Genomic DNA, 22,774 nt, shown 5'->3' with positions numbered 1-22,774 from the left:
AAAGCCCTGAGGCTTTGGTCGGGTTGCCCTTTTCTTTGCCTGTTACAGAAACAACTTAGATGAGGTGATAAGAGTACTTTTATCAAGCTAGATTGTTTTGTCCACTCATACCCGTGTCCAAGAGTCCAAAGAACTAGTAGCTTGTGGCTTCTTGGGAGGATGGGGCTAACCTTTGAATCAGGCTCATAAAGGGGCAGCCCTCAGTCTAGCGGAGGCGAGGGGCGGATCACTGAGGAGTCGTTAGCGAAGATGGCGGTGGCGGCGGCGGCGAAGCTCTGGGGCTCAGGTCGAGGCTTGGGCCGGGCTGGCCATCTGCTCCTGCGGCGGTTTGGTGCTCGGGGGCTGGCTAGATATGTGAGTCCCCGGTACACTGGGAGCTTTCCCCAAGGGAGAGTAGGGATGTTAACGGGGATTGAAGGGTGTGGGGTCTGTGCCGGGAGTGAAGGAAGGGCTATCACAGAATGGAAAAGGGCTAGAAACTACTCGGAGAGGACCCTCGGGAAGAACTTCCTCGGGAGAGGAGAAACGAGGCAGCTCCACTGTGGGCCCTGAGGGAGGGAGACAACTCGGAGAGAGGGAGGGGGTTCCTCATTAGTTGCCACCCATCCCCATGGGAGGTCGCTTGGAGGGGCGCGGGAGGAAGGCCAGAGATTTCCTCGCAGGCATTGGAGAGCGAAACTGCCCAGGGGGAGAGACCTTCTCGGTAAGGACTCCCCTCTCTCCTTTCCTAAAGGAGAAAAGAGATCAGGTCCCCCAGCGCGGGCTTTTATGGTATCCCGCATTTCTCTGTTCCTTTACTACTGTTCTGGTTTTACAATGAATTGCGTAACAGATCCTTTTGATCCTGTGTCCCTGATCGAATGCCAGAACAGGAACCTTGTCTATGTTGGTTACGCAACACAGGAGACGAGACGATCAATAAAATTTTATTGGATTAACAAGAGAGAGAGGTCCAGACTGGGCACCACCTTGCCAACGTTTCTGAGTCGCACTTGAGAAATGCCTCAATTCTTACCAAAAGAGTTAGAGTCTCTTTGGGTTGATACTGCTAACAGTAAGTTCACACAGCAGAGATCTAGCTGGAAGCCCGTTTAGAGGGACAGAGACATTGGGCTGGGGAAGAGCCATGAACTAATCCCTAATCCTGGCTTTCCAGCTGTGTGGGCAAAGGACTGCTCCTCTGGCTCTCTCCAGGGAGACGCATTTCCCTCTTTCTAAAATGCTAACAGTGACCACCTCCTAGGGTTGTAGTAAAAAACAAATGTGGCAAGTGCTAAGACCTGGACCTGGTATTTGGTAAGGGCAATAGGGGTGTTGGTCGCTGTGGAAAGTGAGGGTGGAGGGAAGGGAAAGAAACTGACATTGGAGATGATCGGAAGGAGCAAGGAGGGGACCTTGGAGTGGTGAGGGCCCTTGGAGGGAAGTCTGTCAAGGTCTTGTGAGGTTGTGTCTGACCTGCTGATCCCTAATCTTTTAGGAAAGGAGGGTAAAATCTGTGGTAAGACCCCGCAGGTAGGAGGAACCGGAGGAAGGTGAAGAGGTTGGGTCGGGAGTGAGGGGAGGGGACATAGATTGGGAGAAGTTGAAGCAGGTAATTGTGGAAGCGCTGCTGGAGCAGGCAGGGGGTGGGGCAGCCTCCTGCCTTTGGCCTGTTCTTTGTGGCTCTTTTTTTTTTTTTCCCCTGAGCAGTCAGATCTGCAGGGCTGATCTCAGTCCAGATAGTCCATTGGCTGGGAGGTGGGGCGGGCAGTGGGGAAAACTGCGGCAGAAAGTTAGGGAAAGGTCATTTATGGCTTATTAAATCTTCTTCCTTCCAGGCTCAGTCTCCCTGCTGCCTTTCTCTGTCGACTCCCCTCCTTTATTTTGTGGGAGTGTGATAGGAGGGGGAGATTTTTTTGCAGTGAGTCTATCAGAGTACATCTTTTTTTTTTTTAAGTTTGTTTATTTTTATTTTGAGAGAGAGAACGGGAACAGGTGAGGGGCAGAGAGGGAGAGAATCCCAAACGGGCTCCCATACTGTCAGTGTGGAGCCCGATGCGGGGCTCAAGCCCACAAACCGTGCGATTGTGACGTGAGCCGAAACCAAGAGTCAGATGCTTTTAAGAGTCCTTGTTTCTTCTCCTCCACTTTTATTTCTCCCACTTGCTTTTTCCCCCTCCTAAGAATAATAAGGAGACTTTTCTGAGTGGAGGGAAGGAGTAGGAAGGTTTAGTTAAAAACATTTTAGATCCGGAGGTGTCCACTAGAACATTTTGTGATGATGACGGTGTCCTAGGTATGTGCTGTCCAGTACAGCAGCCACTGACTACACACAGCTGCCTGCCAAGCACTCAGAATGGGATTAGTGTGGCTGAAGGAACTGAAGGTTTCATTTAATTTCCACCAGTCCGAATAGCCACAAGTGGCTGGTGGCTGCTATCTCGGGTGGCGCAGTGTTTGCGGATCAGGATCCCAGGGAGAGTGCTTAGGGGGAAAGTTGAGAGGCTGTGTTGTAGTGGGTGGATGGGACGCGGGGGCAGCCTGGGTCGGAAGAAAGGCTGGGGCTGCCTGACCGCATCGCTGCCTGCTTCCCTCTGCTTTCACAGTGTTCTTGACCGAACACCCTGTGGTTCAGGAGGTGTCTGCCTTATTCCCCCCCATTTCCCCCCCGCGGCTGACAGCAGATGTTTTCATGCTCAGGGAAAAGAGGAGAAAGGCGACTTAACTGTCAGGGAGTCCTGACTTGGTCTCTCAGCCGCCACCCCAGAAAGCAAGTGGGACCCTGCCCAAGTCACTTCACCTCTCGGAGCGGAGCTGGAGTCCCTAATCCTGGCAGCCAGGGAGCACCTAGAACTCGGTCTGTGGGAATGATCAGGGATGTTGTCTCTCTGACCCCGCTGTCCGGGGGACAGCCTTTTGGGGATGCCAGTGCTCTGGTGCCCTGCGCAGTATCTCCAAGTGGTGGTGCCCGATGTGTGTTGGGGCATGAATGGAGATGGTCATTACTAATCGTATGGGTTTGCGTCCCTCTTGGCTGGTGTCTAGAGCTTCTCCGCTGGATTCTTTTTTTTCTGGACTTATGCTTTATTTATTTATTTTTTTAATTTACATCCAAGCTAGTTAGCATCTAGTGCAACAGTGATTTCAGGAGTAGATTCCTTAATGCCCCTCACCCATTTAGCCCCTACCCCCTCCCACAACCCCTCCAGCAACCTTCTGTTTCTTCTCTATATTTAAGAGCCTCTTATGTTTCGTCCCCCTCCCTGTTTTTATATTATTTTTGCTTCACTTCTCTTATGTTCATCTTTTGTATCTTAAAGTCCTCATATGAGTGAAATCATATGATATTTGTCTTTCTCTGACTAATTTCGCTTAGCATAATATTCTCTAGTTCCATCCATGTAGTTGCAGATGGTAAGATTTCATTCTTTTTGATGGCCGAGTAATACCCCACTGTATATATACACCACATCTTCTTGATCCATTCATCCGTCAATTTGGGCTCTTTCCATACTGTGGCTATTGCCAATAGCTCTGCTATAAACATTGGGGTGCACGTGCCCCTTTGAAACAGCACACCTGTATCCCTTGGATGAATACCTAGTAGTGCAGTTGCTGGTCGTAGGGTAGTTCTATTTTTAATTTTTCAAGGAATCTCCATACTGTTTGGGTTTTTTTGTTTGTTTGTTTGTTTTTTTCAGGAAGCATTTCACGATTTACACTACCAACTCACACCATTATTATATGTAATACAGCCACACGGCAAGGTACTGGTAGTTTTCTCCTAACATGAGTGGGGAAACTGTGGCTCAGAGGGGTGAGGTTCTTGGGGTTCAGGACTCTAAAGCCCTGTTTCTCTTCATGGTACCAGGCTGCCAGGAGAAGCAATCGGGCTTCCGTTTAAGTCTTGCAGCCCCCTGCTCCGCCTGGTGTTGGCACACGTCCCCAGCTTCTGCGTGGGGCCCTTGGGGCTGGGGAGACACTGGTGTGGAAGTGCCAGCCTCAGCCTCCCACCCCCCCTCGCTGTGCCCTTCCCTCCCCTGGCCCTTTTTCCCTCCTTTGGATGAGCTCCTTCCACCTGGAGGCCTTTGTAGGAATATGGTCCTTAGATGTCTTCCTCGGAGAAGCTCTCCTCGCCCCAGCACCAGTGTCCATCTGTAAAATGGGGCAGCAGTAGTGCTTCCCTCAGAGAGACGGGAAGGTGAAAGGAGACGGTTCCTAGGAAGCAGTTACCACATTTCCAAGCACTCAGCAAGGTCTCAAGAAATGGGGGCTGTACGTTTTCTCCAGGGACAGTAAATCTGGTACGGTCAGGAAAGGATGCCCTGCCTCAGGGCCCTCCACCTGCAGTGCCTTGGGCGGCGTGGTGCTGCTGAAGCCCCTGGGCTTGGGGGCCCCTGGCTGTCTTCGAGACAGGGCTCGGTTAACTGGCACCACCCACAAAACCTTCCACGGCTCCACCCCACCTGTCTCTCCAGCCTCCTCAGGCAGCAGTAGGCAGGCTGGTGGGTTTCGCACGCTCATCACCACTCACGGTCTCCCTGCCCTTAGAGGAGACACTTAACCCCTCTGAGCCTCCGGGCCCCCTCTGTTTACAGAGGTGAGGCGGCAGCGCCTGCCTCGCCGGGTGCAGGGAGCACGGAGGCACGAGGAAGGGCTTTGTGCGGTACCCACTTAGCTGCTGTTATTACTGAGTTACTGTTATTAACTGTGGGCTTACTGGTCCCCAGGGTCCCACACTGCCAACTCTCCCCTCCTGCCTCAGCCTTGCTACTTCCCGGGGATTGACGCCGTCCTCCCCCAGCCTCTGCCTGCCTCACCCCTGCTAGTCCAGCAGGCCTTGGTGTAACTCCCCTTCTCCAGAAAGCTTTTCCTCATGTGCCCTCTGGTGCTGGTAGCAAAAGCCCCCCCCCTCACTAGAGCCATAGCGGGTGCTCTGTACCCACCTCACCCCAGACCTGTGGTAGTAATTCTTGTCATTTCCACAAGGGGACGCAGGCTCAGGGAGATGAGGTGACAGCTGCTGGAAAGGGAGAGAGGCCGTCATGCTACCTGCCATGATGAACCACCTGGCAGTCCTGCCCCCCCGATTGTCACCCATCTCCCTCATCTCCAGCCTGTACAGGCCCCAGTGGTGGACTATTTGATAGCTACCTGCTGGGCAATAACAATGGTCAAATACGCTTGTTAGCTGCTCGTGATTGCGGAGTGTTTGTTGTGTGCCAGGCTCGTTGTGTAAACGCTGCACACATCAACTCTTTTAACCCTCCCGATGACCCTTGAAGTAGTTACTCATCCCGCTGTTTATGGAGGAGGAAACAGGCTCAGGGAGCTTTAGTTACACAGCCGGGAGGCAGCAGTCAGCTCTGCTGAGAGTCTTAACCTCAGCCTTGGTGCCAGAGGGAGTGGCTGCCCCCCACTACCCGCAGGGCAGGCCGGACCATCCAGAGCTGGGCCGCTCTGTTTCCAGGGTGGCGGGAGGGGATGTGGCAGCAAGGCCCTGGGAGCGTCTGCCATTGTCAGTTACCGGCCACCAGCACAAACCCACCCCCACGCCAGGCCAAAATCTGAGGAAAAAGTGGGTGGAGTCTCATCCTTCCTCAGGCATTTTAACACCGCTCCCCACCCCACCCCTTCCTCTGGGCTGCCCTCTCACCCAGTCTGTGCAGTCACCCCAGGGTAGGTACTCCAGCGTCTCCTGGGGCCCCTCGCCCCGCGAGGCCCGAGTCCAGAGCGGGGGGTGCCCGGGGCGCCCTGGTGGCAGCCCTCCAGCTTCTGGAGGCGGGCAGAGTCCTGTCCTGACAGCGCAGTCCATTCTCAGCCTGTAACCCCGTCCTCTGCCCGCTGTGGGCCCCTCACCTGAAGCCCTCCGGTTCCGTGGTCCGTCTGCTGCTACGTTCCCGACCGCCGTGCTGCCCGTCCTTTGCCTCAGCTCCCTGTCCTCTTCCCAAACTGTCAGCCACTTTCTGTCCCCCGTTTCCTGCCTGTCAGAGTTGGGGTGTGTTCCTGTCTACCAAGCTCGTCACGTGTCCCATGCCTGTGCTGAGCCCTTGGTGTGTCTCGTCACAGGAACTTCTCACAACAGCCCAGTGCAGCCTTCTTACCGAGGGGGGACTTCGCAGGGACAGCGTGTTTTGCAGAGAGCCGCTCGGCGAGCCGAGATACTGGCACCTGAGTCGGTCCAGAGCTCGTGAACTTAACCGCTCATTCATCCGTCCCTTCAGTAAAGGCCTGTTGAGCGCCTGCTGTGTGGACCAACCCAGACACGCTCCCCGCCCTCTGGGAGTGTGCGGTTTGTGTGGGAGGCAGACAGTTGATACTCTGGGTGGACGGAGAGGTGAGAGGGCCAGCCGTGGGTGCTCAGCAGGGGGAGGCCCGGCCGCAAGCTTCGGCTGCCTCCCTGCGAGCGGAGGGGAAGTCTGCCGCGCTCTTGTCAGGCCCCGGCCTGCCCTGCCGTTGAGAGTGTAATTTCCTTGATTTCCTCACAACCACAAATGCAGATAAACGCTCCGGTGCTCACGCTCCCCCCGCCGGATCCTCAGCTGCTTCTCCGCAGTTAGGGGAGGAGGAGTGGGGGACACACTTGGGTGCACACATGTGAGATCCAGCGCGTGGCAACCTGGGTCATTCTTGTCTGGCTCTTGGAGGTGAAGCCACAATCGCTGGCAGCCACGGGAAGTGAGCTGTGGGGGGGAAACCGGGGTGGCCGTGGCCGTTGGGTTAGGAACCTGGCTTAGGGGTGTGAATGCCCATCCGACCTGGGGTGGAAGCCCAGCCCTGACTTACCCACTTTTAGCTCCGGTGCAGGTGATTTTACCTCCCTCAGTGTCTCCGCTTCCTCATTCCTCAAAGGCCACGGTAGAGGGTCTCTGCCTCGGACATGCACTGAAGGCTGGTGAGATGGTGGGCACAGAGCTCAGCTGGCAGCCAGCAGGTGCTTGATAAACAGGAGGAGCTGCGGTGTCAAGACCAGAGGCCAGTTCGCAGCTGCCCAGCTCCAGGGCTGAGAAATGGGGTGGGCTCTCACCCTGCAGTGACTGTAGGCTTCCCATGGCCTTTCCCAGGGCTTTCCCAGCCAGCTGAGGAGGTGGGCTGCCCCCCATGGGGCCCCTCCAGCCACTCTGAACTCCTTCCAGATTCCACAGATGACACGCCACAAGCGACATGCAAGTGACATGCCGTCCCTCATGTCTGTCTGTGGCGTGCTCCATGCCCCCAGCCTCTGGTGCGCTTTCCCCGACTCCTAGCTGTCGTCCAGCCGTCTTGCTCTCATGCTGCTTCCTCAGAGAAGCCTCACTCCTTCCCACTCTGCCGTGCTCAAGGCTTCTCCTGGGCGAATACAGCTCAGCCTCAGCCCTACTTGTTCAGCAGTGTCTTCCCTGCTGAGCAGCAGTGACAGATGTCTGACTTCTCTGAGGACCCCCAGACCCAGCACAGGGCTTGGAACAAAGCAGGTGCTCAAATATTTGTAGAACGAGTCAGTCTGGGCCTGGAGGGCAAGGATTAGGACTGGAGTGGAGAGGCCATTGAAGCATGGGAGATGGTGGGGGGAACATTCTAGTAAAGAGCTGAGCGCAGCCACGTGGTGGTGGAAGTGATAATCCATACTTATCTGAGTGCTGTACGCCTTACGAGTATAAGTACTGTTTCATGTGCGTGATCTCACCTAAACCTCACAACATTTCTGGGAGGTGGCCTCTCTTTTACAGATGAGAAAGGAGAGACTTGCAAAAGGGAAGTCACTTTCCTGTGCTTTGAACCCAGGCAGGCTGATACTTCAGAACTCACAGACTTACTCTGGGTGGCTGCCCTACTTGTAAAGGGTCGGCAAAGAGCCCATCTGGCTGACTCGAGGGTCCTGGGAGAGGGTGTGCCCGTGATGGTGGTGGGAGATTGAGAAAGAGAGTATCTGGCCAGACTAGGGAGGCCTTGAATGCCAAGGTGAAGAGTGTGGGCCTCTGATGTCACAGCTGCCAGTTCTTGCTCTGCTGGCTCCTTTATTGAGCCATTTAGTCTTTATAGCTACCCTGTGGGTTAGATATTTTCACCCCAGTTTTATAGATGAGGAACTGAGATATAAAGAAGTTCTAGTAACTTGCCCAAGGTCATACACCAAGAAAGTGGCAGAGCTGGGATCCATACCCTGTGTGTCAGGCCCCAGGGTCCTCTGGGGCCCCGGTGACTTGACTGCTCGGCCATACTGCCCGCCTCCGTGCGGTGGAGCCAGGAGAGCCTCTGCTGCTCCTGACATGGGTCTCCCCGCCCTCATCCTCTGTCCCCAGCACCCCCAGAGACAGGAGCAGCAGCAGCACTTCCCGTCCCCGGATGACAAGCCCCAGTTCCCAGGGGCCTCGGCGGAGTTTGTGGACAAGCTCGAATTCATCCAGCCCAATGTCATCTCTGGGATCCCCGTCTACCGCGTCATGGACCGGCAGGGCCAGATCATCAACCCCAGCGAGGATCCCCACGTGAGAGGCCCCCTCCTTCCCGCCCTGTGCCTCCCACGCCCAGGCCCCTTGTCTTCCTCTCTAGTCCCACCTGCCCCACGTCTCTCTGTGCCTCCACCCGCAGCTGCCCCAGGAGACGGTGCTCAAGTTCTACAAGAGCATGACTCTGCTCAACACCATGGACCGCATCCTCTACGAGTCCCAGCGGCAGGTGCGTGGAGACAGGCTGGGCCGGGGGGGCGTGGAATTACCTGAGGTCGCCCTGCCTGTGTGTTTGGGCCAGAAGGTAACTCCCAAGGAGGAGAGGGTGGAGAGGAGATCCTTTGTCTTAGGGTCCTTAAAGTTATTGTGGTTCTCTTGGAGTTCCGGAGGGAGAGTGGGGGAAGGGTGCTGCCCCTGGGCGGAAGGATGGACCAGATCCTAAAAATGCCTCCTGCGCACCTGGCTGGTGATGTGGCCGGGCCAAGAGAGTGCCCGACGGGCCTTCCCCTTAGGAGCTCACGGCCCTCAGAAACAGGGTGACCTCTGTGCTTCCTGGCGTGCCTGTGTCACATGTGCCGTGAGCCTCGGCAGCATTCGTGGCAGCGGGAAGATCCAGTCAAAGCAGCGTTAACAAAGAGGCAGTTTGTTGACTCAAATCATTTCAAGTCCAGAAGGTCCTGTTTCAGGCATCGCTGGATCCAGGGGTCTCGATGTTATCAGACCCACTTCTCTCTCCGAGTATCTTTTCTACTCTCTTTCACCTTGGCTTCCTTCATTCTCAGGCAGCAGCCGTTTCTGGAAGGTCTAGGCTCAAGGAGAGGTGGCAGAGAGACGATCAGGGTATGGGCTCTGGAGCAGGACTGTGCAGCTGAAGCCTTCATTCTGTCACTTTGTGGCTCCGTGGCCCTGGGAAAGTTTTTTCATCTCTCAGGTCTTCAGTTTTCTTGTCTGTACTTATTTCATGGGGTTGGCTTAAACATTGACGGTGGCACATGTGACGGCCTGAAGAGTGAAACTGGCATTCCGCCAGCACTCAGTAACTATTAGCTGTTTATCGTAACCTTGTCAGCCTCACGATGATTATCCTTTCTGCTTAGCAGCGGAGAGAGAGTATCTGCCCCCTCACATTCCAGCAAAAGTCCAGGGCTAATGCTCACTGTCCGGGTTTGGTCACAGACCCTGCCTTGATCCAGTCCCCAGCCAGGAGGACCATGCGCCCATCCCAGGAACCAAGTGAGGAGAGCAGTGGAATCTGTCCTTCCCAAGGCCCTGGGGTTCTTGTTGGAAAGAGGGAGAAGAATGGTGGGTGGTGGGCCCTTGGGTGCCTACTCTACCTGCTGGGTCAGGCATAGGGGTGGGCTTGAGAGCCTGCTTTTGTGTCAACCGCCAGGCCAGCCCCCTGAGGACTAAAGCCTAAGGCCCACTGGTCCCCAGGACAGGACAGAGCAGACTCTCCTGCTCGCAGGGCACTGTGTACATGTTCTCCAAGGTAAAGTAGTAAGTACCTCTGCCCTGAAACTTGCCCAGAAGCTTCCCTGGGCTCCCACAGCCCACAGGGTCAGGTCTGGCCCTTCCTGTTCCGCTGTGGCCTCGTCTCTTTGCTCCCCTCTCCACAGCCTTACCACCAGGCCAGGCCACCCCTCCCCCGCCTCAGTGTGCCTGGCCCCTTCATCCCTGCGCGGGCTGTGTAAACAGGGGCTTTGGAATCCACTGGATGTGGGTCCAAGCATAGCTGTGACTTTGGGCAAGCGATTTTTCTTGTCTTTGCCTCAGTTTCTTCAGTATATTAAGAAGAGGGGATAGGAAGTTTGGGGTAGGAATTCTGTGAGGCCCAGCACATAAAGCCCCTTGTCCGTTGGTTACCACAGGGAAGGCCTCAGTAGGATCAACTTGTGTTAGCTAGGCTTCATTTGGCTGTAAGTACCTGCCCTCCCCAAGCCCCTCCCACCCCAGTCCTAACAAAAATGCAGTAGCTTAAACAGATTGGGAGGGTTTTTTTTTTTTAATCTTACATAAAAGAAGCCTGAAAACACGCCATCTGGGGCTGGTATGGTGGCACCGTGATGTCACCGGCCACCCAGCTTTGGCTTCTAGCCTCGAGGGCCCTTCATGATCCAAATAGCCATTGGAGCTCCCTCCGTCCCACCTCGTTCTAGGCAGGAAGTGGAGGGAAGGTGTCAAGTCAGACATGGCGTACCCCGGCTGTCTTCCCACACTCATCTTTCTAGGACTTTGCAGGCAGCCCCACCCAGTAGCATCTGACACTGCGTAGGTCGCTGTCAGTTGCAAGGAGACCGCGGTGCACTCTCTTCACCTGGACAGTTGCTGGCTGTGGATTGAGATCTCGGTTAGCAAACAGGAAGAGGGATGGGATGCTGGGTAGGCGACCAGCGACCTCTGCCACTGGCCAGGCCCTATTTCCCGGGATGAAAGGGCGTGCAGGCTCCTCCCCACACCACCCTCGACAGCCCTCCCAGGCCTTCAGCACTTGGCTCTGGGAGGTCCATTAACTTTTAATTGGCTCCCCACTTAGAAGAAAGCACTCTTCATCTATTCTCCCACCACGCCAGGAAGCCGGGCCTGCAGAATGCAGGAGGACTGGGCGGTGGGCATCCCTTGGGTCCCGGCCTGAGCTCTGGCACTTTACACGTGATCCTGGGGAGCTCGGTTCTGGCTGTGTGCCAGGGGTGCCCCAGATCTCCGGCCAGACCCTACCTCGTGGCCCCAGATCTACTCGGCTTCTTGCCTGGGATGTCCCACACCGAATTCAACCTGTCCAGGCCTGACCTCGGCATCTTCCTGCCTCAGGCCGTTTCTCAGTGGTGGGTGCTGCCACCCACCTACTTGCCCAAACCAGAGACCTGCATCTCATCGCTCCTCTTTCTCCCCTTCGCCATCGCTTTCTCCTGGCTTATTTACCCTAGAAATCCATTCTGCTGCTCAGCACCGTGTCGGGAATCCCAACTTCCTACCTTTCTGCTCCCCCATCATGGGCAAGTTGGCTTTCATCCGTCACTTGCTGCCTCATTTTCTCAAGACGGCTGTCACAGGTCTGGCCTCACGGCCGTGTGCAAGGCAGGAAGATGATCTCTTTTGTTAAGAAAGCAAAAGCAGACTTCTGTTTACGTCTCTGGCTAGATCTGTATCCCGTGGTCACCTCTGGCTGTAGGGGAGATTGGGAACCTGAATGTTTGGCTTTTCTGGGCTACAGGATTAGGGGCCCCTGGAGAAAGGAGCTGGCCAGGGCACCAGTGTGGCCAGCCTGCAGGGTCTGCCGCTCCCTGGCACTCTGACTCTGCTTCTTAAGGCTCGCCCAGCTGCTCCTCTGCCTGACCCCCGCCCCTCCCGGGCTGCCACCCCCTTTGGCCCGGCTGGCCGCACTCCATCCTGTCTCCACCACCCATTTCCCACGTGGCAGCCCGGGAGCCCTTTCTAAAATGTTCTCCCCTGAGAAGAACTGTGTGTGTGGTTCTCAGGGTAAAGTCCAGGATGCGGGTCATTCACTATGGTCCGGGGCACTGCCTCTCCCCGCTGGTCTGTCCCCACCCCTCCCACTTTCTGTCCCAGCCATTCTGGCCTCACGGCCTTTACTGTTCCCTCTGCCTGGAAACCCACATTCACCCTCACCTTTGCTCGGCCCAGACCTTACCTGAGGCCCCTCTGTGGTGGGCCAGACACCCACCCCGGCCTCCTGTCGCATGGTCCTGTGGCTCTGGCTTCAGCCAGTCTTGCAGTTCCTCCAGGAGGGCGGGAACTCCGGCCTGTCATGGCCCAGGAAGTGTGTGGTGATTAACGGAGTCTCCAGAGGTTGGTCAGTTATCTGGATGGTTCCCTGTCATTGCCCAGCATAACTGAGCCCGGGCCCTCCTGCACCCCCAGGGCCGGATCTCCTTCTACATGACCAACTATGGCGAGGAGGGGACACACGTGGGGAGCGCAGCAGCGCTGGACAGCATGGACCTGGTGTTCGGCCAGTACCGGGAGGCAGGTATGTCTGCCCTGCAGAGCAGATGCTGGAGCCCCGAGCCTGTGGTCCCCATGAAGGCGAGTCGGGCCCGGTGCCTCCCAGTGGGAAGGCGAGGCCCACCTCCGCCCCCCTGCGCGCTCTTCCAGCAGCAGCACACTGCCGGGGAGGGCTCAGGAGCTGGAGGAAGAGCTTTCCGGGCAGGAGCGAGCCAAGCCAGGCGCAGGAGTCTGTGGGGTGGGCTTCCCCGTCCAGGGGCCAGCAGTGTGGTAGTGAAGAGCCCATGCTCCCGACCGCTCCATGCTCTGCTGGTTACCAGCTCTCAGATTTTGGGCAAGTCGCTTCCCTTCTGGGAGCCTCCGTTTTCTGGTCTCCACCACAGAGTTCATGACGGTACTGCGACCGCTGCACTGAAGGATCCAGGCCGCGTGCAGGGGGGCAACCGGGCTGCAGGTGGGCACGCACAGGGACCCCTGTCCACAGCATGGGACTCTCTAAGCCTCTCCAGGCGCCGTGTTGTTCAGGGAGCAGAGCCGATGGTCGGGCCTGGCAGTGAGTGACAGGACGGAAGGGTCAGAGAGATGAGGTGTGAAGCATCCTCACAGGTTGAGGCCCCGCGTCTGGGCTGGCGTCTGGGCTGCGGCAGGGGGTGCATGCCTGGTGGGGGAGGAGTCACAGATACCTGCACCCAGTCCTGATGAGGCAGCCGCTTGCCTGGCTCGGTCCCCACCTACAAGTGGGAGAACAAGGTCGCTCAGAGCGCTAGCTAACACTCACCGAGGTCTTAAAGGCCAAGGTGCTGTCCACGAGCGGGAAGCAGTAGAGGCTTTACCTCGGCTCACCTGCCCTGACCCACTGGAGGAAGGAACCTCTGGTGGCTGTGTTTCCTGTCTGTGCCCTCCCGAGAGGCTCAGTCTCAGTGCCCAGGCCACACGCCTCCTAGGGAGGGGAGCAGGGTCTCCCAGAGTCCGCCCTGACCCCTGCCGCCCGGCATTTCCCCCGTCGTGCTACCCACGCAGGGCTGTTGGGTACAAACCCAGGATGTGTGTGGTGTGCTGACTGGGGAAGGGACGCTCGTAACAAGGAGCTTAGAGGAGGCACATGTCCATCTAGAGCAGTAGCTGCCCCTGGACCTGGGGTTTCCTGGTGCGCGGCAGCACCACCTGAGCCCTGGGCCCAGGAATCTGTATTTACACCATCCCCGCCTCCAGCCGGCTCCTGCCTCTGACCCCGGGTTCTCCGGGGTGGACTGTGGATCGTGGACCGCGCTGTGAGGAAGCCCCCTTTTCCTGCTTCAGCAGAGCACCTCCGCTCTGATCTTTTTCACGCGTGGCCACACTGGGTGTGAATTTGTGTTGTGCGTCAGAAGGTGAAGGCTGAAGTCTCACCGAACACCCTCACTCCAGCTCTCAGTTTGGGGGTAACTTGAGAGCCTGTTGTCCAGGCAACACTCACCCCTCGCGTGGCTCCCTGTTAGCAGATAAACAGACAGACTCCCCAGCGCCCTTCCTTAGGCTCCGTGCTGAAGTGTGAGTCGTGTGTTATATCAGCCCTCCAGCCCCCCGGTTATGGGAGCTGTGCCTACCTCAGTTTCCTCATCTGTAAGTGGGGAGAATAATCCCACTTCCCTCAGAGGGTTGTTGTAAGGATCGATCAAGTTAATGTCTGAAAAGTGCTCCGAATAAAGGCACTTGGCACAAAATATTATATTCACGTTGCAGTTATTTGGGAAAGGTGTGCTGAACCCTGCACAAAACGTGACTTCCAATGGAAAGTGGTCCCCAGTACCAGAACGGGTTCTGTGGTAAAGAAAAAGATTTGGAAATGCCTGCACCAGCTCTACTCTGTTAATGCTCAGGTTCTGGGTGCTCCCATGGAAGAATTCCATCCCCAGGGCTGCCCCTCAGCTGTGGGCGTGACGATCATTCCACCCGGGACCATCTCCACCCCTTGTGTCCTCTGAGCTAGCAGGCAAGGCCCCCTTCACCCAAAGCGGTTCCGTGGTGAGGTTTTGTTGGAAGAAAGGATTTTACGGCCGTAAATTAGTTTGAAAATCATCTCTTTAGTTCAAAAGTTGTGACCTGGTAGCCCATAGTATTAAGTGGTTCGTATAATAATTTCTGAAGTAATTTCATTAGTTGAAACATAAAAGTCAGGTAGTTTCTCCTTAAAGAAAATAAATAAATAAAAGCAAGCCAGATTTGGCCTTCTTATGAAGAGCTGGGCCATCTGGCTTCCCTGAGAGTAGTCAGATGGTCAGAACAGCGGCCTCCCTTTGGGGAAAGGCCTGTGCTTTCTGGTCTCTGCTCACCTGCCTGTCCCTGTAAGCATCCGAATCTGCCTCCCCTGCTCGGTTCCGGTTCCCTGACTGTCCTTACAGGGGGCCGGAGCCCCGGGCAGGGAGGGCCATCTGCCCCCAGCCCGCCCGCAGGCTCACACGGCCTCCTCCCCGCCAGGCGTGCTCATGTACCGGGACTACCCCCTGGAGCTGTTCATGGCCCAGTGCTACGGCAACGTGAGCGACCTGGGCAAGGGGCGCCAGATGCCCGTGCACTACGGCTGCAAGGAGCGCCACTTCGTCACCATCTCTTCTCCACTGGCCACGCAGATCCCGCAGGGTGAGGACTTGGTCCGGGCCACACAGACCAGCGTCGTACCTGGTGCAGGCCCCGGCCCCCCTGCAGCCCTTCCAGGCCGCCTCCCGGTTGGTGCTGGGGTTGGAGCGCTGGTCTGGGCTGCAGACTTTCCAGATACTCCCATCTGGTTGTGTTGAGCGGAGGCCCTGGTGTGGCAGGCTTGAGCTGGCATGGCCGCGCTTTGATTCCCCAAACTTGTGCCCATCCCATTTGCCGCTCAGCGACAAACCACAGTGTGTGACCGAGTGGATACCAACTTCCTAACAGAGGGTCACCCAGCAGGTAGTGAGAAGGGCAGGGATTCCGCGTGTGGATCTGTGGCTCCAGAGCTGGGGCCGTGACCCCGACCCCGCTCTGCCTCAGTCCTCGGAACCTGACTCCTGAAGCTTACCCCGAAGCCCGCGTTGCCTAGAGCCGTCCCAGTTGCTTTTAACAAAGGTGACCACTGGAGAAGCAGACCCCTCGGGCCAGGCCTGCAACCACACGGCACCGAGACCACGGCACCCGGCCTCGCTCCCTGCCCTCTGTCTGGTCAAGGGCCAGGCTGGGCTGCGGCTCTCTCTGCTCTGTGGTGGCCGAGATACATGCATCGGTGTGTCCGTGGGCTTAGCAGGGGGCTGCTTGGAAGGCCCATCAGATGCATTAGCTCCTGGTGCTCTGGGAGTGAGGAGCTGTTCGTGCCTCGGGGGTAGGAAGTGGGCAGGGGGCACGGCACCTTCCCTGCAGGTGGGTAGGGTTTCTGTAAGTCTGGGGCCTGCCCTTACCTTCCATACGAGCGACCGTTAACCCGCTGCGGCTTAACGTAGGGAGTCCCTGCTACGTGGGCAACCCTCTAACACAGCGAGCCAGGGAAAAATCTCAGTCCCGCTGGGCTGACAGCACGGCAATGAAAGGGGACAGGGAACGAACAGTAAGCGTGAAGGAGTAGCACGAGAGGTCTAGCAGGGGTGAGGAGTCCCGCAGGGATAAGTAAAGCCAGAGGGAGTAGGTGTGAGGGAGGAAGGCCTGGGTTGCATCAGAGGCCACATTTCAACACCAACTGTTGGGGGTGGGGGGAGAGAGTCACGTGGGTCTTGAGGCAAGTGCCTGCAGGACAGCTTGTTGGTGGGGGGGGGCAGGTGTAAGAGAGGTGCAGGGGGCTGGGGGGGTGCGGGAGGGTGCAGATCCAGGGGAATCCGGGCCTTTGACTTTGGCCTGGAGTGGAAGGGGAGCTGCAGGGGACAGGGGCAGGGCGAGAGTCGCTGGGGTGGAATGGCAGCCTGGTTCACGTTTTAACTGACCTCTGGCTGCCCCAGGGGAGCAGGTGGGGGGGGGAGTTGGAGGGAGAGCTCCAGTGAGGAGGCTGCTGGGAACTCATGCAAGAGGTGACTGGGTGAGCATTCCGCCCTGAACAGGTGGGAAGAGGTCAGATTCTAGCTGTTCGAAAGGTGACAGAGGTGTGGGGAACGGCACAGCCAGGAGTCAGAGTGGAGGCCGCCCAGTGGAAGGAGAGAGCGGCCATCAGCCGAGAGGTCCGAGCCTGCTGGGGGGACTGTGTGGCTCTGCTCCTGCTCAGCCCCCTCTCCCCCTGCAGCGGTGGGGGCGGCCTACGCGGCCAAGCGTGCCAACACCAACAGAGTGGTCATCTGTTACTTCGGGGAGGGGGCGGCCAGCGAGGGGGATGCCCACGCCGGCTTCAACTTCGCTGCCACCCTCGAGTGCCCCGTCATCTTCTTCTGCCGGAACAACGGCTATGCCATCTCCACGCCCACCTCTGAGCAGTACCGCGGGGACGGCATCGGTATGGGCCTGGCGGGCCGCACCCCCACCTGCCCGCATGCTCCCCCCGCCTCCCCCTCCACCCTTTCCTTTCCCTGTGAGATCTGGCACAAGGGAGGTTGCAGGGACACTGCTTTGCTTGCTCCCTTCTCCTTCCTGCCCTCTCCCCACTCTGTTCATCTGAGCCCTGGGGCCTGACCTGCCTCTGTCCCCACAGCTGCTCGAGGCCCGGGCTACGGCATCATGTCCATCCGCGTGGACGGCAATGACGTGTTCGCCGTGTACAACGCCACCAAGGAGGCCCGGCGGCGGGCTGTGGCCGAGAACCAGCCCTTCCTCATTGAGGCCATGACCTACAGGTGCCTGCCTCCCGTCTTCCCTGCTGCCTTGACAGCATCTGCCCTGCACTGGTCACTGCCCCCAGAGCCTGACCCCGTCACCCACACTGGATCCCACTCCTTGCCTTTATTCCCATGCCACCCCTTCTCCCCGAGTCCGCCCCCCTCCCTCCTGACCCCACACGGGGAGGGGGCTTCAACCTGACCCTGGGCCCCTCCCCCTGGCAGGATCGGGCACCACAGCACCAGTGACGACAGCTCGGCCTACCGCTCGGTGGATGAAGTCAATTACTGGGACAAGCAGGACCACCCCATTTCCCGGCTGCGGCACTACTTGCAGGGCCGAGGCTGGTGGGACGACGAGCAGGAGAAGGCCTGGAGAAAGCAGTCCCGCAGGAAGGTGGGGCCCCCCCTCTGTTGGAACCCAGGCCCCGGGTGTGTGTGTGTGGAGGGGTGTTCCGGGGCAGTGCCTGGGTTACAAACCCTAGAAGGATGCAGAGGCTGGGTTTGGGGAACGTGGAACTGGGAGACTTGGGGACAGCCCCAGGGACGTCTCTGAGTGGCCTGTGGCGTCAGGCTGCCTGGGCACATGCGTTTCTGCTGTGTCCTAGTGGTGTCCTTGGTACGATGCCTGCCCTCCACGTCCCCGTATCTGAAGAGGGACACTGGGGATTAGGTGACTTAATCCATGTGTGATGTGAGTGTCCCACCCGGTCCAAGGGCCGCCCTCGGCCTGGGCATCTGGAGCCAGGGCAGTGTGCCCAGTGGTAAGGGCTGACCCTGCCTGGGCCCTGAGGACATCATCGTGGCGCAACCCCTCTTCTCCATGCCTCAGTTTCCTCACCTCCAGGCTGCCTGCTGCCTGGTTCTGCTGAGAGGCTGAACCAATTCCTATACTTAGCGTGGTGCCTGAGGCCAGGAGGGGAGGTCGGGAGGGGAGGCCGGGGTTGGGGGACGTTGGCCCGGCTGCTGGTTCTCAGCACTGCTGGATCATCATCTCCGTTGTCCAGATGGGAACGCAGCGGCTCAGAGGGGCTAACTCCTCGATGGGGTCCCACAGGTGGGGGTGGGGAGCTGGCTGCCTGTCTACTGTCCCTACTGTCCCGCCCCCCCCGCCCCCCCAGGTGATGGAGGCCTTTGAGCAGGCGGAGCGGAAGCCGAAGCCCAACCCCAACCTGCTCTTCTCGGACGTGTACCAGGAGATGCCCGCCCAGCTTCGCAAGCAGCAGGAGTCCCTGGCCCGGCACCTCCAGACCTACGGCGAGCACTACCCCCTGGACCACTTCGAGAAGTGAGGCCCGCGCGCCCCAGCCCACCTCTGCCCACCTCAGCTCCCCCGGGGGTCAGCCCCACTCTGGGGGGGCAGTCTGGGAGCTGCAGGATGCCACCCTGCTTCCCCAGCCAGCTCCCTCTGAAATACTGGGGCCAGGGCTCCAGCCCACCGTCCCCACTCCTCCAGGCTGTTACCCTGGGGGGCTCGGTCCCCCCTCCTGCCTGTTACAGTGCCTTCTCCCGGGGGCTGGGGCAGGATGCCTCCAGGACCAGAAGCCCCTCTGGGGTGGGCGTGGCGGCTTGGCCTGTGGAAGTCACTCCCTCAAAGTGAGAGGTGGTCAGCAGGTGGCCAATAAACTCTCTGTGTTTGGCTCTGCGCCGCCACCACTGGTCTGTTTCCTGGAGTTTGGGAGGTGGGAGGAGAGCCCAGCATGACTGGTTTGGGACCTTGTTTCTCCACTCTAGATAAAGGAGGCCAGGCCGTTGAGATATCTACTTCCCCCGGAAGCTTTAGCAAGCTGGAGGGTCCATTTCAGCAGCCAGGGTAGGGGTGGGGATCCTTCAGAGATGGCCTCCTGTTCTCCCCTGGATGGGACAAGACCGCTGTTCAGCGAAGTGACCAGGAGGCCGGCAGAGCTGGCCCTGCCCAGTACGGGGTGGGGGGGCGTCTAGCATGAATGCCAGGGTGCAGCTGGGCTCCGCACTGTCGGCTGCTCTGGGACCCCACAGGTGCAAAGACCACACCAGGCCTCAGAGTGGGGAGTGCGTGTTTTTCAAAAACAAAAAGTAGACAGTCCGTTCCCTCCTGCTGCCCCATTCCCTGGCCCCAGAGGACCTAGGAGGGGCTTGGGCAGTCCTGGTTCTAGAATTCCCCCTTCACACCAAGGCCCAGAAGGAGAGGCCAAGCGAGAGACAGGCTCCGAGGTGCAGGCCGGGTCGGCCGTGGCCTCCTCTCCTCGGCCCCGCCAGGCTCAGCACTGGAGCCGAGGCTCCTGCAGCTGTTTCCAGAGCCGAATGCTGCGCTGAGGGCTGAGGGGCCGCACCAGCAGCAGGTCCCGAAGCGCGCAGGGGTCGGCGGCGCGGTCTGCTGGCCAGGCTGTGAGGAAGCCTTTGTGGTTCTTCGGGGCCAGGCCCAGGGCCCGGAAGCACAGGCCTGTGTAGACATCATCGAAGGGGAAGGGGGCCACACGGGCCGCTGCCCGCAGCAGCCAGGGTGCGAGGCGCCCGGCGATGACATAGCCACCGCCACTGGCATAGGCCGGGTAGTCCCCTTGAAAGAAGGATGGAGGCACGTAGAAGGGTCCTCTGGGCTTCCGCAGGGGTCTGGCCTGGGTAAAGACCTCACCCAGGTAGAGGCTTCGGGCCCATCTTGGGGGCAGGGCCTGCAGGTGGTCCAGAAGGGCCTGGGTGTGCACGAAGGCGTCATCCTGAGCCTGCAGGACGAAGCTCACGCCCGGGCAGTGGCGGTCCAGCCAGGCCAGCAGCAGCAAGTCTTTGAGCGTCCGATTGAAGGGGACGTCGAGGAAGTCCCAGAGTAGCAGGTCACCGTAGCGGCGGCTCTCCCAGGCCACCAGGGAGCTGAGGTCAGGCCCCCTCTCACCCTCCGGCGAGCCCAGCAGGAAGAGCAGCCGGACTCCAGCAGCTGGACTGCCCCACGTCTCCCTCACGGCCTGTCGCTCTGCAAAGCGCCCTGGTTCCGACTTGATGGCCAACAGAAGGTAGGGGACGTCGGTGCCTGAGCAGCCGGCCACTTGGCCGCTACCGCTTCTGGGCAGCCACAGCGGGAAGTGCCGGCAGGCCGCCGAGAGCAAGAAGCGGCGGAGGTTGTCAGGGTAGGAGGCAAAGTCCGGGATCTCGGCGGCGGCGGCGACCCCCCAGGCCCGGCAGCCCCCGGCCTCGGCGCTGTCCCCGCTGGGCAGGGACCCCAGCCGCCACTGCTGCTGGTTCCAGTAGGCAGAGAGCAGCGGGCCAGTCTGGCCCAGGCGGGCAGAGAGGTTAGCCGGGAGGGTGGGCTCGGGGGTGGCTGGTGTGGGGCCCGGTGGGGTGCCCTGGGGTCCCCGGTAGGCCTTATTCAGCCAAGACTCAGATGTCCACTCGATGTACACCTTGAGGCCCAGGAGCGTGAGCAGCGCTGACAGGCAGAGAAGGCACTTGGGGCAGCGCATGACCCAGCCCAGGCAAGGGGGTGGCCGCGGGAGCTGCAAAGGAGCCACAGAGGCGTCTGGGGTGCAGGGATGGGCCCCAGCAGTCCCTGCCAGCCCTGTTCCTGCTCCTCAGCCCCAGACCCTGAAGCTGCCCCGGCCCTGCCCCATTCCCGACCTTGGAATCCAATTCCCATTCGTTCTGACACCCTGCTCTTTCCCTCAGCCCAGCCCCGTCCACTGACCTGTTTCGCCAGCAGCCCCACCCAGGGGACTGGGGACTTGGCCATTCCAGCCCTCCTCGGTCCCCTCATCAAGCATCAGAATCCTGGGGTCAGCCCTTCCACCTCCTGGAGACCCAGCCTCCCTCGCCCAGCAGTCCCCACCCCAGGGAAGGGGAGCCAGCGACCTGCTCCCTCCTCTTTACCTCTGGGTCCGGCTCCCGCCTGCGCCAGTCCAGGGCCTCTGGTCAGGCCCTCCCTCGCCCCCTCCCTTCGGCTCTTGCCGACCTGCGGTGCAGCCAGTCTGAGTCTAACCCAGCCAGGGGCGGGGAGGGAGGCCGCAGGGCCCCAGGGGCCGGGAGGGGCCGGGGCGGGGCCGAGGGAGGAGAGGAGGGGAGGGGCAGGGAGGGCAGGAGGCCAACCTGAGGGATGGGGCTCTGGCGTGTTGGGGCTGGTTTTCTGGTGAGCCAGCGGAAAGGTTCAGGGTGGCCAGAGACAGATGGGGGACCCGGCGAGGCCAGGCAGGGAGAGCCAAGGGCTTGGGAGAGTCTGAGGGAGGGTGAGGCTGCGGGCTGGGCCTGAGCTTGGGCTGGGGAGTGCCGAGATGGCCCAGAGACAGGCGAGAGTCCCAAAGTGGCAGAGCTGGGAGGGGAGGCGGGCGGCTGGCGCCCGGCCGCGGAGGCGGCAGACCGTGCTGAGGGGATGGGTCGGCCGTGCCAGAGAAGGGGTGTGTTTGGCCACCGGAGTCGGGGTGGGGGTGGGGAACAGGCTGGGCGGGTGGAGGAGGAGGGATGGGGGAGACCTCAGGGGCAGGCGGGGGAAGTGAAAGGAGAGGTGGAGGGGGAGGCAAAGAGAAGAGGGTCGGCTGCAAGGAGAGAGGGAGGGGAGGGACGTGGAGACAGGGAGTGAGGTACAGGGTAGCCGGCTGCCCCTGTGTGGGGAAGGGAGACAGAAGTTAGAGGCAGGTGGGGGACCCTGGGATGGGACAAGAAGAGGGCGCCTACGGATAGCCAGAGCCGCGGGGGAGGTGGAGAAGGGAGCTAGGGAGGAGCCGAGGGGACCAGATGGAAAGGGAAGGGGTGGGTGAAGGGAGAGGCCAATGGAGGGTGGGGTGAGGGCACCGGGGCTGCCCCGGCACCTCCTCCCACCCTCCACCCCTTTGGTGCCTCAGGTCTCCCTCGAGGGGCGGGGCAGGATCCATCCCTCCCCCGTCCCCCAGCACTCAGCCCCACCCACAGCTGCACCGTGACTCCGGGAACACTCACATCCGGCCCCCCGGGACCCGAGAGGGTGTCGGCCTGTGTTTACGTCCCTGCCCTCCCGGGGCCTCTGCTGTTGGGGCTGCAGCAGCTGTCTGGGGAGGTGGGCAGACGAGGTCTCCTTAGCCCAGACCTCCTGGGAGCTTGGGTGGCACCAGGGGCCCCTCTGAGCCCGGCCTGACCCGTTTCTCTGATCAGCTCATCCTCAGCACCCTATCTGTCAGTAGCAGCCGGTCTGTCCGGTCGTCTGTCCGGAGCTGACTCCCTCCCCCTAAGTCTGAGTAATGGAGCCCGCGGGAGCGCGCAGAGGAAGTGCGAGTGTTGACGCGATGAAACCAGGGAGGGAGAGGACAGCCAGTGGCCAGGGCCCCGAGCGCCCTGGAAGGGTCTTCCCGGCCGGCCTCCCTCACCCCCCACGCAGGGCTGGGAGAACCCAGCTTCTCCCGGGGGTGCAGAGGTCCTTCCGCCAGGGCCCATGCTGCTCCTTCTGGGGGCGATTGGAAATCTCAGGGTACAGTTCTGGTCGTTACGGAATCGGAACGGGGAAAGTCCATCCCGGAGAGTAACTGAGGAGCTGCCTGCCTGTGGAACACAGTTTTGGGGAGAGGTTGCAGGTCAAACATGAGCAACCCAGTCCCACACCCGCCTCCCTCGGCGCTGGGTCCCCCCTCCAGATTACGTCAGGGCGGCTCTGGCTCCTCTCCTGACTGCCGGCCACACTGCAGGCCAAGTTCCAGTCAGCCGACCCGAGAGAGCCCTCAGAAGCACCCAGTTGCA

The 22,774-nt window shown here is 59.5% G+C and overlaps 2 protein-coding genes across 3 annotated transcripts; one reads left to right on the top strand and one right to left on the bottom strand.

Moving 5' to 3' along the window:
- The first annotated feature begins 223 nt into the window (after positions 1–223).
- Positions 224–18,760, top strand: BCKDHA (branched chain keto acid dehydrogenase E1 subunit alpha). Its single transcript, XM_039246086.1, has 9 exons — positions 224–354; positions 8,262–8,447; positions 8,551–8,637; positions 12,288–12,396; positions 14,829–14,990; positions 16,582–16,788; positions 16,984–17,125; positions 17,333–17,504; positions 18,229–18,760. The coding sequence occupies exons 1-9, from the start codon at positions 250–252 to the stop codon at positions 18,397–18,399; spliced, it is 1,341 nt and encodes a 446-aa protein (XP_039102017.1). The 5' UTR covers positions 224–249; the 3' UTR covers positions 18,400–18,760.
- A 366-nt stretch (positions 18,761–19,126) lies between these two features.
- B3GNT8 (UDP-GlcNAc:betaGal beta-1,3-N-acetylglucosaminyltransferase 8) lies at positions 19,127–21,083 on the bottom strand. 2 transcript variants are annotated; one of them, XM_039246106.1, is made up of 2 exons: positions 20,945–21,083; positions 19,127–20,574 (listed from the first exon to the last, which is right to left on the bottom strand). In XM_039246106.1, exon 2 carries the CDS (start codon positions 20,539–20,541, stop codon positions 19,348–19,350), a length of 1,194 nt encoding a protein of 397 aa, XP_039102037.1. In that variant the 5' UTR covers positions 20,542–20,574; positions 20,945–21,083; the 3' UTR covers positions 19,127–19,347. The 2 variants fall into 2 exon arrangements, with proteins under 2 accessions (XP_039102037.1, XP_039102027.1); XM_039246096.1 differs by lacking the exon at positions 20,945–21,083 and adding an exon at positions 20,763–20,934.
- Positions 21,084–22,774: the final 1,691 nt, after the last annotated feature.

Source organism: Hyaena hyaena, unplaced genomic scaffold (assembly GCF_003009895.1).
Source record: "Hyaena hyaena isolate Hyena2069 unplaced genomic scaffold, ASM300989v1 scaffold_9, whole genome shotgun sequence".
NCBI lineage: Eukaryota > Metazoa > Chordata > Mammalia > Carnivora > Hyaenidae > Hyaena > Hyaena hyaena.
This window is presented reverse-complemented; position numbering and strand designations above follow the sequence as displayed.